At 37.5% G+C, this 19546-nt stretch overlaps 1 protein-coding gene across 23 annotated transcripts in view; it reads left to right on the top strand.

The window, feature by feature from the left end:
• The window catches only part of CASK (calcium/calmodulin dependent serine protein kinase), a 361743-nt gene that overhangs the window by 257641 nt on the left and 84556 nt on the right, over positions 1-19546 (top strand). For 12 of the 23 annotated variants that reach the window (XM_070605865.1, XM_070605864.1, XM_070605858.1 and 9 more), the window contains exons 10-11: positions 10114-10213; positions 13651-13668. In XM_070605865.1, coding sequence (XP_070461966.1) covers positions 10114-10213; positions 13651-13668 — 118 coding nt within the window. The remainder of the gene's footprint in view (positions 1-10113; positions 10214-13650; positions 13669-19546) is intronic. The other 11 variants (XM_070605863.1, XM_070605866.1, XM_070605862.1 and 8 more) reach the window with 1 other exon arrangement.

Raw genomic sequence — 19546 nt, 5'->3', positions numbered from 1 at the left:
AGCAGCCACCAACGTCGAGGCAAGACCATCCACCGGCAAAAAGATTATGACTCATGAAGGCTCATATGATGGTTAGCATTTTTTAGCAATAAAGTATTTTTTAATTAAGATATGTGTGTTGTTTTTTTCGACATAATGCACACTTAATAGACTCTACATTATAGTGTATACATAACATTTACATGCACTGGGAAGCCAAAAAAATTCGTATGGCTTGCTTTATCATGATATTTGCTTTATTGCAGTGGTCCGGAACTGAACCCGCAATACTTCCGAGGTATGCCTGTAAAAGACATCCTCAAGAAAGTAAAACTGTGTTTCTTTACTGATGATGTGACCCTGTGTGTGGAAAATCCTAAGGAATCCACAAAAAAGCTGTTAGAAATAACAGACAAGTTTAGCAAGGTTGCAGGATGCAAGATCAGTATACAAAATTGAAGTGTATTTCTATATATGAGCAATGAACAATCTTAAAATGAATTAAGAAATAATTCCATTCACAATAACTCAAAAGAATTAAATACTTAAGAATAAATTTGACAAAAGTAGTGCAAGACTTGTAAACTAACATTGTTGAAAGAAATTAAAGAAGATCTAAATGAGAGACATTTAATGTTCATGAGTTGGAAGGCTCAATATTGTTAAGATGCAGTTCTTTCCAAATTGATGTATAGATTCAACACCATCCCTATCAAAGTTTAAGCACAGGGGCCCAGCCCCATGGTGTAGTGATTAAGTTCAGCATACTCCACTGGTTCAGCAGCCCAGGTTTGCAGGTTTGGATCCTGGGTGTGGACTTACACCACTTGTCAGCCATGCTGTGGTGGTGACCCACATATAAAGTAGAGGAAGATTGGCACAGATGTTAGCTTAGGGCTAATCGTCCTCACGCAAAAAAAGAAGAAGATTGGCAACAGATGTTACCTCAGGGAGGATCTTCTTCAGCAAAAAAAAAAAAAAAAAAAACAGAAATTGACAAACTGATCCTAAAATTTATACAGAAATGCAAAGGACCTAGAATAACAAAAACAAACAAAATTAGAAGACTCATACTTTCCAATTTCAACACTTACAATAAAGGTACAGTTATCAGGACTCTGTGCTATTGGTATGGGATAGGGATAGACATGTAGATCAGTGGAACAGAATTGAGAGTTCAGGAATAAACTCTTACATTTATGGTCAGTTAATTTTCAAGAAAAGTGCCAAGGCAATTCAATGGGGAAGGAATAGTCTTTTCAACAAATGAAGCTGGGAAAATTGGAAATCCACATGCAAAAAGAGACCTAAAAGGCCACATAGTGGATGATTCCATTTATTTGCAATATCTAAAATAGGTATTCATGTCTATAATTCCATAGAAACCAAAAGCAAATTGGTGATTGCCAGGTGCTGGGTAGTGACTGCTTAGTGGGTATGGGGATTTTTGGGGGGGTGATGAGGATGTTTTGGAACTAGACAGAAGTGGTGCTTGCACAACATTGTGAATGTACTAAATACTGCTGAATTGTACATTTTAAAATGGTTAATTTTATGTTATAACCTGCTTGTTTTTATACCGTGTGACGAAATATATCCTTAAATACTGATTTCCACTTCAGCACACTTGAGGGATATACAACACATTCCCACAGTAACAGTGGCTCAGTGCACCACTCAACTCAGCTGAGAGACCACTCCCCCCTCCTTCAGCTCCGGGTGTGCAGGAGGTTGGAGGGGTGTGTGTTTATTGAAAAAGCCTCATGGGTGATTCTGATGTGTGCACCGTACTGAGTCATTACTCTAAAGCACAAATTGTAATGGTTCTACAAAATTCCATCATATTGTACATACCATAATGTAGTCAGCTTTTGGAGATGGAGGTTGCTTCCAGTTTTCCATGGTCATAAATACTACTGCATTTATTATTTTCATTAGTAAACCTTTGTATACCTGTGATTATATTCTTAGGATAAGCTCTCTGCTACTGGAATTGTTAGCATCAAAGTATATATATATATTTAAGACTTTTGTTGTGACTTCTTAATTTTATTTTATTTTTTTAATTTACTTATCACAGTCATATTGGCTTACAACATTCTGTAAATTTCAAGTGTACTTCACTATATTTCAGTTTCTGTATAGACTGCATTGTGTTTACCACTGACAGTCCAGTTTTTATCTGTCACCGTACACATGTGCCCCTTTACCCCTTTCACCCTGCCACCACCCCCTTTTCCTCTGGTAACCACTAATCTGTTCTCCTTATCTATGAGTTTGTTTATCTTCCACATATGAGTGAAATTGTATGTTATTTGTCTTTCTTTGTCTGACTTATTTCATTCAGCATAATACCTTCAAGGTCCATTCATGTTGTCACAAATGGCACAATTTTGTCTTTTTTGTGGCTGAGTAGTATTCCATTGTGTATATATACCACATCTTCTTTAACCATTCATCTGTTGATGAGCACTTGGGTTGCTTCCACATCTTGGCCATTGTAAATAATGCTGCGATGAACATGGGGGTGCATATATCTTTTTGAATTATTGATTTCATGTTCTTTGGATAAATACCCATTAGTGGAATAGCTGGATCATATTGTATTCCTATTTTTAACTTTTGGAGAAATCCCCATACTATTTTCCACAGTGGCTGCACCAATTTGCATTACCATCAGCAGAGTATGAGGGTTCCCTTTTCTCCACAACCTCTCCAACACTTGTTATTTCTTGTCTTGTTAATTATAGCCATTCTGACGAGTGTGAGGTGATATCTCGCTGTAGTTTTGATCTGTATTTCCCTAATCATTAGTGATGTTGACCATCTTTTCATGTGTCTGTTGGCCATCTGTATATCATCTTTGGAAAAATGTCTTCATGTCATCCACCCATTTGTTTTTGGTTTTTAGTGAGGAAGATTGGCCCTGTGCTAACATCTGTTGCCAGTCTTCCTCTATTTTTTGTATGTGGGATGGCGCCACAGCATGGCTTGATGAGTGGTGTGTAGGTTCATGCCTGGGATCTGAACCTGCAAACCCCAGGCCACCAAAGTAACGAGCAGGAACTTAACCACTATGCCACCAGGCTGGCCCCTACTCTGCCCATTTTTTGATCAAGTTGTTCATTTTTTTGTTGTTGAGTTGTATGGTGCTACTGCCAGAGGAGGAGGAGGGGGCTGGGTCACCAGCTCCATTTTGTGTCATGCAGCCTCAGGGGAGCAGGGCCCGTTCTGCGAGTGAGTGTCACTGCTGTTCATGCAGCCTCTGGTCATTGGTGGTGTGCTTTGAATCCTCAGGTCAGGGCACCCCACCCCCCACTGGGGAAATTCACACCTTGCATGTTGTCCCCACTGCTGGAAAGACCAGCACCACTGCTGGGGGAGGGGAAGGAGGCTGGGTCGCCAGTTCTGTTCTGTGTCCTAAAGCCTCAGGATTTGTGTGCCACCCATCACAGCTCCAGGGGCAGGGGCCTGAGCCTCTGGTCACAAGCACTGGCACATGCTGGTGTGCACTGAAACCTCAGATCAGGGCATCCTGCCCCTTCCAGGGAAATTCACGTTTTGGATGCTGTCCCCACTGCTGGAAAGATCAGTGCCACTGCCAGGGGAGAAGAAGGGGGCCGAGTCACCGGCTCCCTTCTGTGTCCTGAATCCTCAAGACATGTGGGCCACTCACCACCTCTGAGGGGAACAGGGGCCAAGCCAGGAGTGCCATCTTTGCCCTTGTAGCCTGTAGTAGCTGGCCTGCAGCTGGTGTGAGGATCCGTATTTGGATTGCCACTACTGGGGGCATGGGAGGGGCTGCTCCCCCAGTTCCACTGCCTCCCAGAGGTCCAGTCCACACACCTTCAGAAGGATAGCTGCATGCATCACTCACAGGGTTCTGGTGTGCTGTGCAGGAGTCCTTTGTCGATCACAGGATGTCTGACTGGTTGTAACTTAGAGGGGAGAGACAAAGGGAACAACTCACTCTGCCATGATGCTGACGTCACTCCTAAGACTTGATATCTATAAATAACTTGCCCTCCAAAGGGCTTATACTGATTTGAATAAGTGTTTATGTATTTGTGGTAGTAAGTTTTCTTTTTGAGCTTGAACCTTTTTCTTATTCTGAAAGTTTTGTGAAACCTTTTTGTGCCAAAATATAAAACATTACTATTTTACTTTGCTGAATTTTCAAGATTATTACTCTTTATTGATTATAATAGCATCAGTACTCAACAATCAGAAATTGTTTCTTCCCATATTCGTACATTCATTTTGGCATTTAACATCTTCAGCAGGCCACAGGAGACAACATATCCCTAATGAGAAAAATTATTGAACAATTAGAAAGCGTTAACATCATTTTAAGACTTTATCTTTCAAACTGTAGATTAAAAAAAGTTAATATAACCCTGAATGTGATTTGAATTATCACACACTTCTTTTTATTCTCCTTTCATTGTTATTTTTTTCTTTTTTAAAGATTGGCACCTGAGCTAACATCTGTTGCCAATCTTTTTTTTCTTCTTCTTCTCCCCAAAGCCCCCCAGTACATAGTTGTATATGCTAGTTGTAGGTCCTTCCAGTTGTGGCATGTGGGACGCCGCCTCAGCGTGGCCTGACAAGTGGTGCCACGTCCGCGCCCAGGATCCAAACCGGCGAACCCCGGGCCTCCAAAGCGGAGCGCACGAACTTGACCACTTGGCCATGGGTCCAGCCCCTCTCCTTTCATTATTTTATTTGATGTCTGTGAATAATAATGGAAAATTTCTTTTCCCCATTTTAGTTATCAGACATTTCATTTGTTGGAGTTTTTTCCCCCTTTTTATTTCATACTAGGCTCTAGAATTTTAGCACTACAGTTTAAAAATCCTCTAGCTACAATACTTCCTTTAATAAACTACATAGGCCTGAGCATGGGACTAGATATGAGGAACATGTTTTCCCAAACTGAATGTTAGGATGCGTGGGACAGGCTCTGTGATCTAGGCTGTTGGGAAAATCTCTGCCCTACGAGTATGTGCTCTAACCCTGGGTGCCATCTATTTGAAGGAGTTACTGAGCAGAGGGAGGGGGGAGGGGCTAGGGTGGGTGCTGTGAGTGTCCAATCCTGTCTATCTAGGGAAGAGGCTTAGGAGGGAATTTGTTGTAGAAATCATCCCCTTCACTTCATGAATTATTTCTACTTCTAGAAAGCAAATTTCCCTATGATGAAGTATGTTTAAGAAATTCTGTATTAGATAGAAGCAGTGTTCTGTATTTGGGTAAGTTTATTGCAATTAGTTCAAGAAATAGTGAGTTGAATCCATGTGATTCAATTTAGAGAATAAAACCATTTATTCCTTGTATATACAGAAAGTGAGGGAGATTTCTGATAACTTTCTCCAGTTTTTCTTTATTGACTTTGCAAATTGCAAAGGTGGAACCTGCATGCTTCTCTGATTTACCAGTTGGTCTCTTGGGTTCCTGAACTTTGCAGAACTAGAAACAGTTTGTTTAGGAATGCTATTTTCCAGTACTTTATAGAGGTGCACTATCTCATGCCATAGCTCTGAGCCATATTGTGGCTACTTAAATTTTAGTTGTAATTAATTAGTATTAAATAAAATTTAAAATTTGATTTCTCAGTTGCACTAGCCACATTTCAAGTGCTCAATCCCACATGTGGCTGATGGCTATTATGTTGGACAGTACAGGTGTAGAACATTTCCATCAGAACAGAAAGTTCTCCTGTACAGCACCGGATCCCAAGTCTTGGCACTGCCAAGAGTAATGCCGATACCTACTTAGGCGGCACCTTTTGACAGGTCAACCAGGAAGCTCTAATAGCCGCCTTTTGGCAATCCTCCCCTTTCCCTTAATTCACCAAGAGCTAATTTAAGGATTTATCAAGGGCCTCTGTGCCCTAATGAAAGCCAGCCTTTACATGTAGTCCTCTCCTGTAGCGAGGGTTTGTGCAGAGGCAGTAAGCGCAGCAGTTGTGGGCTCCAGCTACTCAGAGCAGTAAATCTGGTATTCAAAAGTAAATCTGGTATTCAAAAGGCACCAAAAAACTGAAAACTTATTCTGGTATGAACAGTTACATAAATACTAATTGAAGTGATTTTGATCTTCCTATGTTGATTTTTACAAAGTAATTAATTTCCAGTTCTGGAATATAGAATTTGTTTGTTGGTTCCTAACTTAGGCAATCTAGCTTTTGAAAATTATTATGTGCATTAAAAGACCATCTTTATAAAATACTTTTACAAAGACCCAAAAGGATTCCTAAGCTATCTCTTCCATGCAGTTGCTCTTAAATATAGCCATATCTACTGCACTTCCAAGTCCCACTTTTCATCTTCTTCAGAGAAGATAACACATCCTCCTTTAGTCATGTATCCTGACTGACTGTTACGCAGTCTTAGATTTTAGACCTGTGTTTAGGTTATCTTTGAGTATCATATACGTATAGGCTATGCTGACTAAACTGAATGATAACTTTGGTTGTGACTATATGGAGAGAGATCAGAAGTTCTGATTTAATCAATGATCTCACCTCATTATCATCTAGGACCTAATTCTTACATGTAGTCAGCTCACATCTTCTAACATTTCTACCTTGAAATAATTTTCTAGCCTTTTAGTCGTCTCTTTTCAGCCTCAACCTCTCCAAGTTCTCCACTCTTTTTAGGGCTTTGAGTTCAGGGTTTTGAATCCTAATGAGATGATTGTCTCCCAAATTCTATGTCACACTTGTGTTTGTATGTCCCTGTGATGGGTTTTGCCCCCTCAGTACATTACGGTATGACTGGGTGTTACCTTGCCACTTGGATGCAAAGTCAATTATTCTACATCTCATACTTGTGTGTTTCGTATTTAGACTTTTTAAAATATCCCTTTGTGCCCTTGTGCCTGTCAAACTTCATGGTGCTTATTTCTGAGCTCAGTTTGGGGGCATCCAGAAAGGGAGTATGGGCTTTTGGCTGTTGTCTTCAAGTGGCAGTTCACCTGTGTTCAACTCTCCTGTTCCTTACTTGATAACTTTGTTGCCTCCTTAAGTGCAATCAGCAGTTTAACTTAGCAGAAGTCTGAGCTAACCATTTTCTTGTTTTGCACTTCCTTAAATGAAACACAGAATCATCTAGCTGGAACATTCCATTTTGATGTTTGACATATTAACTATAATTTGATTGAGTTAAGTGTTAATCACTTGTAGTTTTCTTTTTCTTTGAATTTAGAATCTGCCTTCTCCTTTCTAGATTAATTTGCTTAGTAGAAAATTGCATCTTTAATATTAGGTTTTAATATTAGTTTTAATATTAGTTTTCTTTTTCTTTGAATTTAGAATCTGCCTTCTCCTTTCTAGATTAATTTGCTTAGTAGAAAATTGCATCTTTAATATTAGTTATCTTAAAAGATTGTAAATAGTCTTCTTGACTCAAAATTGTTATGTTTCACTCTCAAAACATACTAAAGTATACCTCCTAAATTAAAGTAGATAGGAAATGTCTTTATTGAGGATTTAAACTGGGAAGTTTGAAGAACTACTTGTGTAAGATCTGGTTTCATGTTGTTGTTGTACCCACAGGCTCTTTAATAGCAATAACATAGTACAGGGGTTGGCAAACTAGGACCTGGGGACCATAACTAGCCCACCACCTATTTTCATATATAAAGTTTTATTTGAACACAGTGATGTACATTCATGTACATCTTGGCTATGGCTGCTTTCATACTACAATGGCAGAGTTGAGGAGTTGCAGCAGAGAGAATAAGCCTTTCAAGCCTAAAATATTTACTGTCTGGCCCTTTACAGAAAAAGGCTTTTGACCCCAGGTATAGTAAAAACCTTTCAACTGGGGAGAGTAGTCAGAGGACCTCAGTTCTTTCTTCTCTTGATTCTAAGTTGGCAGCAACATTTAACAGGTTGCTAAGCCTCTCTGGACCTCGGTTTCCTCATCTGCAGGAATCATCTCTAAGGTGGACTTTCAAACTCTAATAAAATTCTATAAATCCATAAACTGTTTTGGAACCATTGTGCAGTTTTACATAATAGCTTTGTATTTACTATGCGACCCACTTGCAGTCACTGAGTTTAGAGAATTAAATAAACTGCTAACCATAAGACAGAAACTTGCTACTATTGTTTCAAAAGAATTTACCTCTCACAGCTCTTTTAAATAGTGCTTTCCTAGTATAAATATTTCTAGATCTTTGACTACAGTAGTAGCTAGAACAAGCCTTGAAACATAAAATTGACATATTAAGAAACTCAATTGAACTTCACTTGGAAATAAAAATAAAGCATCTCTAAAATTTTAGTTTCAGTGTATGGGAAATACGTGATTTGATATGTAAAAATCCCATTCTCACCCAGCTTTTAGGGAACATGCATAATATTTAAAGTGAAATAAGCGTCTACTGTAGAAAGAAGAACTCAACATTCAGTACTGTTTTTTCATCGTGGTAGCTGACCATAAAATTCCACTTAAGAACCTCTCATGCATTAACCCTGGACCTTTGGAAATCTAAAGAGTTGCCTGGGATGGTATCATCAAGATCACTTCTCATTTTTTTTGCTCTTCCCTTTCTGTGGTCCATCTCTTTTTCAACTTATATTTGTAGGAAGAAACCCTTACATGACCTCCTCCCCAAAAAACAAACCTTGTGGAAATGTATTTCTATTAATCTTTCCATATATTTAATAAATGCCTATATACATAAAAGATTTATCTTTCTTTTCAGGAAAATCCAGGAGTTCAATATTTAAATTTTAGACTTAAACTACTTAAGTGATTTGATACTTAGACTACATAAATGAGCAATTCTACCTAGACTAGCAAAAGGCTTTGCTCATGTTCTCGCTATATATTAATAGGATTGGTAATGATTTGCATTTACAAAATGCTTTACACTTTGCAAAGCACTTTTATATACATATATGACTTTTGACAGTGTTGTAAGGTAAGTTATGTGAATTTTAATATCCTCACTTTACAAATGAGAAAACCTCAAAAGGTTAAATGATTAACTCAACTTGAGAAAACCTCAAGAGGTTAAATGATTAACTCAACTAGCATCGTGCAGCCGGAAAGTGGCAGAGCCAAGGAACACACCCACATATTCTGACCTACACTTGGTAACTCGTAGAATTGAACACTTTTACAAAATAACTTTTATCATTCTTCTTGTTAGTGAAACAATAACTCCCAACCTTTTTCCACCCAGTTGTCCTAAAGAATGTCATGCACTCAATGTGACAGTGATACTCAACTAGGACTCAGGAGAGGCTGTGCATGTGATATAAGTCATGTGTAGAGCCAGACTCGGTGGTCTAGTGGTTAAAGTTCGTCACTCACCACTTCGGTGGCCTGGGTTCGCTTCCCAGTCATGGAACCACACCACTTGTCTGTCAGTTGCCACGCTGTGGTGGCAGCTCACATAGAAGAACTAGAATGACTTACAACTAGGATATACAACCATGTACTGAGGCTTTGGGGAGGGAGAAAAAAAGAGAGAGGGGAAGATTGGCAACAGATGTTAGCTCAGGGCGAATCTTTGCCTGCACAAAATAAAAAAAGGAGCCATGTGTAGTTGATTATGCTGTGTGGCCTGTTTGAGAAATACTGTACAAGAGTAACACCTAGTCACTGTTAACAACAAAAAGAAAGAGGAAAAGAAGATTAAAAAAAGAAAAATGACTTATTTCTACTTCCCAGAGATAATTAATACTATTAATATTTTGGTATATGTTCAGTCTTTTATATCTGTATTAACCTTGTATTTTTTCAAAAATGAGGTCATACTATAGATTATTTTAAAACCTTTTTTATGTAATTCATCACAGGCATCTTTCCGTTTCATTAAACATCCTCCTGCAGCATCATTTTATAATCACTGCAGAATATTCCATTGTGTGGTACATGTTTGAGTTCAAGACATAAATGGTTTCATATACTCTTACAATCCCCAACAGTGTTATTCTGGTAAATGCACGTGTGATTTATTTAAAAGAATCCAAAATTGTTTAAAAGCTACCTTTCTTCTAGCTGTCATGTCCCATATATTTGGCTTTCTGAATAATCCTTAAATAACCATTGCTTAATTTACTTTCTTAGATTTTTGTATTTGTTTTAATACTGCATATTTTTCATCTCTTTGCTTTAGGGTGCAGTACTAGCAGCTGTGTCAAGTCACAAGTTTAACTCATTCTACGGGGATCCCCCTGAAGAGTTGCCAGATTTCTCCGAAGACCCTACCTCCTCAGGTAATTGCATCATCCATGCACCAGTGTGAATCATTTGGTGTCTACATCCTTTCTTTTCCATTGTGAATGCACTTTCTCTGTGATTCAGTCAGATTCTCCAAGAGATTCTAAGGAAGTTTGTCAGCAACCAAATCCCATCCACGTGTCTGGTTCCTTTTAATTTTAATAGCAGAGTTGCTTTCCCCTACTGCTGCAAAACCAACATTTCACATTTTTTTTTTTTATCTCAGAAATACTTCTTCCCCTTCCCCCACTCCAGACTCAGCATTGCACTTCATCCACTCCAATGTCATAGTCAGTCTTTCTGGATCTTTCTGCTTACCTTCTACCTCAACAAAAACTTCTGATGTAAGATTTTCCCCATGTCAACTGTAGCAGATCAGACTTCAGGACAACACTGCTTTTAATTGAATCTTTCAATGTAAAGCTGTCTTGTGAGTTCTCTCTAAACCAATTAAGTTCTCTTTTTATAAAGTCTATAACACATGTATATAAGCATTCAAGGGATAAGAACGTAGAAGAAGAGTTCCCTATTTTGATGAAATGTCTATAGGTACTCCTGAAAAAAACTCACTAGTGTTCACAAAATTATTGTATAAAGTGCTCAGATTTCCATCTTACCAGTGAGGTATTCTCAAAAATTATTTACTAAAAATCCATAGGACCCATTTATATGTATATGTAAATGCGTGTATGAGTGTGTTATAGTTTTTAATTTTTACTCGTGTATTTTTTTATATACTTCTACATCATGTCCTCTGGCCTCAGCTTTTTTTCCTTCTTTCTTTAGAGTCACTCAGTGTTTGTCATATGGTTGACCTTGTTTTGCACTGGTGATTTGAATTTTGTACTCCTGGACCGGCTCATTCAGTATTCATGTATTACCTTTGGAATCAAGGCTCAGGGTCCTTCCAAAAGCATGAATTGTTTATTCTTCACACTTAGAAATATAGGAAAAATGGAGGTGCTAATACTTCTTTTAGGTTGGAACCATGAGTGTTTGTCAGTATTTATGCTTCTTCCTTCCTCTTTTATACATGTATGTGCACATACATGCTCACACACACACACACATACAGAGTTTCTTACCAATTGGTATGTGCTTACATACCACTTTGTGCAACATGACAGGATCAAGTTTCCCATTCCACCATGTATATAGTTCCTTGTTTTGACCTTTACCAATTGGGATGTGAATCTTCCTCTTTTGAGTGAAGGTGATTTCCAAAAACATTCAGAAATGGGAATCTTAGAGAAGAGACTCTGAGAGAAAGGCCTTGCTGTTTCCTCTTGTGCTGACTTGGTAATAATCCAGAGCCCTTACCACGTGACAGGCAAGGCCATAGTTGTGTTTATAGGTATGTTCCCCAGTGCTCCCTGTTTCATGTCTGTCCTTTTTCTTCCAGTCCATTGTATTCCCTCCACCTGTAGCTTTTTGTTATTGTTTGTTACCTCAAACCTCTTTCTTCTCTTCTTACACTCAGGTTACAATTGGCTGTCTAGGGGGAGTGGATCCACTAATGGTTTTATGTTGTACTGTGACTATGTGATATAGTCATATACTTGGAATATATTTAGAGGTTTTAGGTCAAGATCTCTGATACCATTTTCATCTTTAGAAATCGGCCTAGAGAGCAGGATGGTCCTTGCAACAGCTTCGTAATCCTAATCTTTAATGTTGCCCCATACTGTTTGCCTCTGCCTAGTCTTAAATGTTCCTTTCTACGAAGAGGTGGATTTTCCTTTTAGGGAAAGGAATTGTCTGTAGTTATAGACATGCTTATTTTCTATTAAGTACATTTTTGTTGCCGAATATTTTCTGTTTTTCAGTACAATCTCTAAATGATATGGTTGAAAATTTTATGATTACAGTACTTGCTTTTTAAACAAAAAGATTTCTTACTCTGTCTTGCAGGTAGCCTGCAAGCCCTCAAATTAGATGTTCACAATTTAGCATTCCTTCTTGCTTCCCTTTCCTGCAGTCACGCTATTTTTTTTTTGTCTTTTTTTAATGTTTCTGGATCTTAATGCTCTTGTAAGCAATATATATCTTTGATGTGCTAAATGTCTATCTCTAAAATATTTTAAATGGCACTGTCCAGCTTCTACAAATGCAAGACAGAGTAATTATTATGCAATGTACATATCTGATCATCTGCCCTAAATGAAGACAAAATTTTTATATACTCAGAAGTCAAACACAAAATTTTGAAGAAAATTCTATTTTCCTAAACTTCACATGGCTATCAGGGATTATTAATATGTTCCTAAAATTAATTTTTAATACTAAGCCATTTAAAGGGAGGCATTATACTCTTATTATCAGCATTATTTATCAAATGGCTATCTGCCACAAATTTTCTTTTCTGCAGCCAACGTAATAGTTGTACGGCTGGTTGCAGAAAGCCTGTTATATATTTTATCTAGACTCACATAACAGCTTTACCCTTTCATAAATTAACACATCTATATTTTCATTTTTATTTCGTTTTTTAAAATATTTCCATTAATCTTCAAGCCTAACTCCTTCTCTATTTAATTCTAATCCTTAAATTCTTCATTTATTTTAAGTTGATCATTTATTTTAAGTTCCCAACCTTATCCTTTCCACTGTCTTTCTGTTTAAATTTGCATAGGTTTGTTTTATAGTACAAGACACCAAAACACTTTTCATCATTACCTGAAACTTCTAGGCCCATGGCGAAAAAAGAAAAGTGTTCATAGAGCGTGTGCTTGTGGTAGAGTGGGGGTGAGGGGGTGGGGAAGGAGGAGTTAGAGAGAGAAACGTGTAAGGTCACCACTGCCCTTTCTTGAGATGGGCAGTCTGCTGTTCATCTTTAGATAATGCCTTTTTGTATTCTTTCTATAAAATGATAATAAATGGTAGGTAGTTAGATTTTTTTTAATGACTTTGCTTGACAAAATTAAAAGCTGGCGATCTTATTTTGGTCCCCCGAAAATTCTATTTAAAACCACAATTTAAAAATGAATTTAAAACAAATCAGTTTCCCAATTTGTCATCTAAAGAAGAGTCTAAAATGTTTAGGTATGCTGTTTACATTGTAAAACAATTTTTATATGAGATTTTTGTCTACGTTGATTATTGAAATTAGTTTATTATACGTTCACTAGAATTTGTTAAGTTTTATTTTATGATAGACAGTGGATTGTTGCTGTGTTACTTACTAATCCAAAGCGGGAATGTTCTGTTCTCATATTTCAAATCAAAGAAGTCAGAATCAGAACCCAGTGCGTTGGTGACTGAAATCCTGAACAGTCCCCGTGATTGTGCTCATGGAACACAGGGGCTCACTTTGGGCTCCACCGGGGGACCATGCTTCTTGTGGCTCATCTGCTGGGCCCAACTGTGGCTTGATAATCTGCTTGCTCTAAAATCATACTGTTTGTTGTTTGTCCATATGCTGCCTTCCTCCTAGGACTTCTAGCAGCAGAAAGTAGGTACCCCTTTGTTTTCCTCTAAGGTTTATCTTTTATGCAAAAGTGTTTGGCTTTGCATGGTTCGTAATCAGCTTGACTTTTTCCTTGGCTGTTTGTGTTTAGATGTTTAATTATGAATTTTAACACTGCCTGATCATAAAATAAAAACTTGGATATATTGATTTCCTGAGGCGTTGTTATACAAATAATATTAACTTCTCACTTCTTTCATAAGAGGAAAAAGAGGCAGTGTTAAAATTTTAACTGTACTTAATATTATTTCACATCTGAATTTCAAGCACAAATACATTAATTCTGGGGAAAGGGTAACATTTTATTTTATACTTTGCTTTCAAGAAAACTTTCAGGGTAAGTGAATTTTCCTTTGACAATTACATAATCTATAAGCAGTTTTTATTACTCTGTTACTGACTCTATTTTAGGTTTATTAATGTGGAGCTGTGAAATAAACCCCTGAATTTATGTCTCTTGACAACTTGTACCATCAGAAGAACATTTATAAAGAATAATATAATGGCTAGATTTTAATTACAAAGGAATGTAATTTGAGTATGTGAGAATATTCAAGAAAAAAGTATGTAAGAAATTACACATACACACACTCAAATAAGTACAAGGGAAACCAAAGCAGTCTGAATAAGATGGGTGGATTGTATCAATGTCAGTCTTCTGGTTGTGATATTATACTATAGTTTCCTAAAATGTTACCAATGGGGAGACTGAGCAAAGTATACAAGGGATCTCTGTATTATTTTGTACAACTGCATACGAATCTACAATTACCTCAATAATAATTTCAATTAAAACAATAGAATAAACCCATTCCTCAGTGTTATGGGGGGAAAGTATATGAGACAAAGATAAATTAGAAAATCTGGTTGCTAATAATTGAAGTCATTGTCACACCTTCTTGCATTAGTTACTGGTAGCTCAAATTGCAGCTGATTTAATATAAAAATCTCACAGTATATTAGTTATCTGTTGCTGTGCAATGAATAACCTCAAAGCAGTATTTATCATCTCATAGTTTCTATGGGTCAGGAATCTGGGGGTGGCTCAGCTGAGTGCCTCCGGCTCGAGATCTCTTGTGAGATTGCGGTCAAGCTGTTGTCCAGAGCTGCAGTCTCATCTGAAGGTCCAACTGCAGGGGGAATCCTCTTCCAAGCTCACTCATGGTTGTGGGACTCACTGGCTGTTGGGCCTCTCCATAGGACTGCTCACAACATAAAAGCTTGCTTCCCCCAGCATGAATGATCAAAGAGGGAGGGCAAAAGTAAGAGAGCGCCCAAGGCAGAAGCCACAGTCCTTATAACCTAATCTCAGAACTAACATCCTATCACTTCTGCCCTATTCTGTTCATTAGAAGTGAGTTAATAAGTCTAGCCCACTCTCCAGGAAAGGGATTAATTATACAAGGCTGTGAATACCAGGAGACAAGAATCTTGGGGTCATCTTAGAGGCTGCCCGCCATGCTCTTGTTTCTCCAGATTTAGCACCCCTCTCCTTTTTTTTTTTTTTTTTTTAAATCAGACCTATCATGTCATTTGGGAATGAAAGCATCTTGGAGGTATTAAGTAGTGCTTTTCCTTAGTCATAAAGTTTTATGTGAATGGGCACTTAATAACCAGCAGAATGGTACTTAAAGTACTTTGACACATTTGTGTCCAACAATGTTGCTATTCGGAAACATAGGCTATTTCAACAAGCATAATGGCATTTGAATTATAACATCTGTGCTCTGACAGAATGCATTTGCAGAGTTTACTTCTTTTAACTAATAAATTTTGAGGCATTAGCACTATAATCTATGCATAAAGAATCTAAAGCATTTATCATCATGCATAAGTTTTCACAACTTGAATTGGATATAGCACAAATACTTAAGTCCAAAATCCAGTTTCCATTACAGGATTCATTATTGCTTATAACTTGATTGATAACCAGAATTTGCCTTGTACAGTGAGAATAAAAGCTATCGTCCTTGAAGTGGGGGTACAGGGAAGAGATTGACTGCAAAGGGGCAAGAGGGGAACTTTTTTGGAGTAATGAAAATGTACACTCAAATTGTGAATTTTAGCTTAATAAATTATACCTTAGTAAGCAGATTTTTTTACAATGCTGTTGTGCTAGCAAGGAGAGGCTTTGATTGAGTGGGTGATCTGAATGTGCGCGTAGTGATTCAGTGTGGTGTAAGTGGGATAGCTAATAGGAAAGAGGTTATTGACAACCACAGGAGAAGGTAGACGAGGTTCAGATGCTGTGTTTGCTCAGTGACATTGCATTTTATAGCTATACAGATCATTTTTTAAATATACACATACAAATCTTTGTTACTGAAATAACAGATGTATGTAATGTTATCAGATGTATGTAATGTATACATTTATCAAAACTCATTGAATTGTACACTTAAGATTTGTGTATTTTACTCTGTGTAAATTTTACCTGAGAGAGACAGACAAGTGTTAAAATCTATGCTGAAGCGTTTAGGGGTAAAGTGTGCTGATGTGGATCACTCTACCACTTATTTTGAAATGAATTAATGGATGGATAGATGTGTGATAAAGCAAAAATTGAAAACTGTTAACAACTGGAGAATCTAGGTAGTGAGTACAATTGTTTCAACTTTCTATAGGTTTGAAATTTTTCATAGTAAAACATAAGAGGAAACAGTTTTCATACAGACTCAGGCTACTTTGACACTGAGAACTTTTTAGTTTAAACATTCTGCTATTTATTTTTCTGTCCTCCTTTCAGGTTATTTTTAACTCAGTCAACTTTTTTATGAGATTTTTCCACTCTTGTAATGAAATTGTTCTAGACTCAAAAAGTTTTCATTGACCTTAAAAGCATATTCCTCTCTAAAGAAATAGACTCAGAAAACATTTTTAAAACAGTTGACATATTTATGCTTTTTTGATTATTATTTCATAATAGTAACGGAAAACTTTTGAGAAACTGGTTTGTATTAGTGAGATTCTTAGAAAAAGTAGAAATGTTCAAAGTTAAAATGTATAAAATTATCGACCTAATTTTTAGATACAAACTTGATTACCAGATTAATTATGCAAAAATTAAAGTGAAATACTATTCTGAAGGCAGTTTTGATTATTTTCTCATGAATTTATCGTTGTGAAAGTTTGGACCAAGGCCTAAGAAAATAAACCTTATATGGTAACTAAAATTGAAATTAAAGAGAGAATAGAAACTGGATATCATCTTATTACCAAATGCAAATTATTCAGGTGCCTTGCTGAGGATGAAACATCATTTCAGGAGGGGCTGGTCTGTAGTGGAAGGCCTAGGTGTCAGAGACTTGCATTCTCGAACTTGCTCTTCTGTTCACTGCTGTGGCCCCAGGGTCATTTAACCCTGCTGAGCCTCTGATTTTTCACGTATAAAAACACTTGTATACAGGACAGAGTTATTGTGGAATCATGTAAGGTAATAACTGTAAAAGCACTTTGGAAATTATAAACTGTTATACAAACATGAATATTAAAATAATTTTCATTATGACTTTAAGGAAAAAGCACTGTAAAATCAGCTGTTTTCTGCGGTTATTTTGTTATAATACCTTATATTCAATTCTTCAGAATTTGCTCAGAAAAAATAATTTTAACCAAACACATTTTATTGTGTCTTTTGGTACCAAGCACTCTGCAAAGTGCAGCCAGGAATACGAAAATGGATAGAATAGCCTACAGTCCTGCCAGTAAATAAATTGCCCTCTGAGGTGAACTCATGTACTATTTATTTATTGATTTTTTTCCAAGGTAGTTACGAGTTTATTCAAAAGTTTTATAGAAAAAAACATCCTTTTCAGTTTTTGAGAAAAATGAATCGTTCTTTCAGATATGACAGTATTGATCAACAAAATAAGTACTAGTAGCAGCTTAGGAGCATGCGTGTGTGTATCATTGTGTTGTGTTGTATTAATTATTACTTCTGCCTCAGTGTTTAAAGCAAAAAGCAATGGAAAAGCCCCAGAAATGTCTTTGTGTACGTTTATATTTTATAATGAATTGAAAAATTATGGGACTTTTTGATGGGCTTGGATTGAACTGCAGGTATAAATTATACACATCTATCAGACAAAGAATGTGTTCTGTGGTTCTGCTGGTCATACCCAAAGGAAGAAATAATGGAACTAGCAGACGTGTTAAATGGCTCAATGGAAGGTGTTAAAATGATCAAGGGTGAAGAAAGATTTTGAAGTTAAACTAAAAACATATGTTTATTCAACTTGGAAAGATGAAGGAGAAATGGAATAAAAACTGTAGTTTTCTTACCTAATTACAGAAACTTAAAATTAGGGGCACTTTTCAGAGCTTGAAATAGGCAACTTGAGTACAGCCATGGAAATGCTTCCTTCCATGATTGAAAATCCACAAAGTTAATCACATTGGGTATAAAATAAGACTGTAAATCAGTTCAAAAAAGATGACAGTCTAAGGAGGTTAAATAGACCTGTTGACCTGGTGGGTCTTGCCTCCTGGAAACACAGGCTAACAGATGCCTTTGTGCTTTCCATCAAAGCATCCACTGGGTCCGTCAAAGCAGATTAGACCCTGGGTGGTGTTGGATTCCTGCTCATCCACCTCCTTTCTGAGGCTATCCCAGCTCCCCTCTGGGCAGCCTGTTTCTGTGCTGCTTTTTTTTTTTTTTTTTAACCTCTTCTGTGTTGTTTACTTCAGTGTATAGTATTGCCTCCTTCACGCCCCAGCCTGAGAGCCCCTTCCTCGAGGCCAAGGATCACACCTGTTTTCTCTGAAGCTCCTGCCTAGCACCTGGCAAAAAGCAGGAATGTTCAGTAAATGCTTTGGTTATTGTCTGACCCAACAGTGTTCAAGTTCTTTTCTAACCTCCATATCCATGCATAAACCACACACAGCTGTTGTTGAAGGTTCCCCCCATGTTTCCTAGTACGACCAATTAGTGTAGTAAGTCAGCCAGAGCGTAGACTTCTGAACCAGACACACTGGGATTGAGTTCTGGCTCCACCACTTCCAGCTATAACCTTCCTTGGCCTCTCTGAACCTCAGTTCTCTATCTAGAAAGGTTGGGTAATAGATCTACCTCATTGCGTGTCCTGAGATGTGCCTGGCCCATGATAAACACTCAAGAATTGGGAGCTGCTGTTATTACAGTCATGCGTTAGGTAACGATGTGGATACATTCTGAGAAATGTGCTGTTGGGCAATTTTGTCATTGTGCAAACATCATAGAGTGTACTGATGGGAACAAAATTTGCCACCCCAAAATGTGTCTCTCTAACATGAGGATTATTTTAGGCTGATTATTTTTAAGAAACAAAAGACTCAGAAAGTTTTTCTTGTTACCTCCCCCTTAACTGCCTAAAAGGATTCAGATTAAACAAACCTGTCTCAGGAAGTGAGCTCTCACCTTAGCACCGCATGAACTAGATGGTAGACAGGGAGGAACCTAGAAAACCTTGTTTGCTGGGCTCCCCTCTGTGTTCTTTTGTTTCTGTTTGGCCAAACACTTGTTTTCCAAACGTTTGCTCCTTTTCACCTTCTGTGAATTGCCTTCCTTCCCTTTGAAGTCCCTGACTCTTCCCACCCCAAACATCATCTTTTGTCTTTAGCCAAGGATGGTCTTTATAGTGAAAGCTTGCACCATTTTGTCAAGTTAGCCAGGTCTTCCTGGGTTTCTCCCGTGTATGTATGTTATTGAACTTTTGTTTCTTCTTCTCCTGTTAATCTGTCTCATGTCAATTAAATTCTTAGACGAACCAGAAGAACCTAGGATAGAGGGAAATTTCTTCCTCTCCTACAGTACTTACACAAACCTAAATGGTATAGCCTACTACGCACCTAGGCTATATGATACTAATCTTAGGGGACCACTGCC

The sequence above is a fragment of the Equus przewalskii genome, chromosome X (genome assembly GCF_037783145.1).
Source record: "Equus przewalskii isolate Varuska chromosome X, EquPr2, whole genome shotgun sequence".
NCBI lineage: Eukaryota > Metazoa > Chordata > Mammalia > Perissodactyla > Equidae > Equus > Equus przewalskii.
Note: the sequence above shows the minus strand (reverse complement) of the source record. Positions and strands in the feature narration are given on the sequence as shown.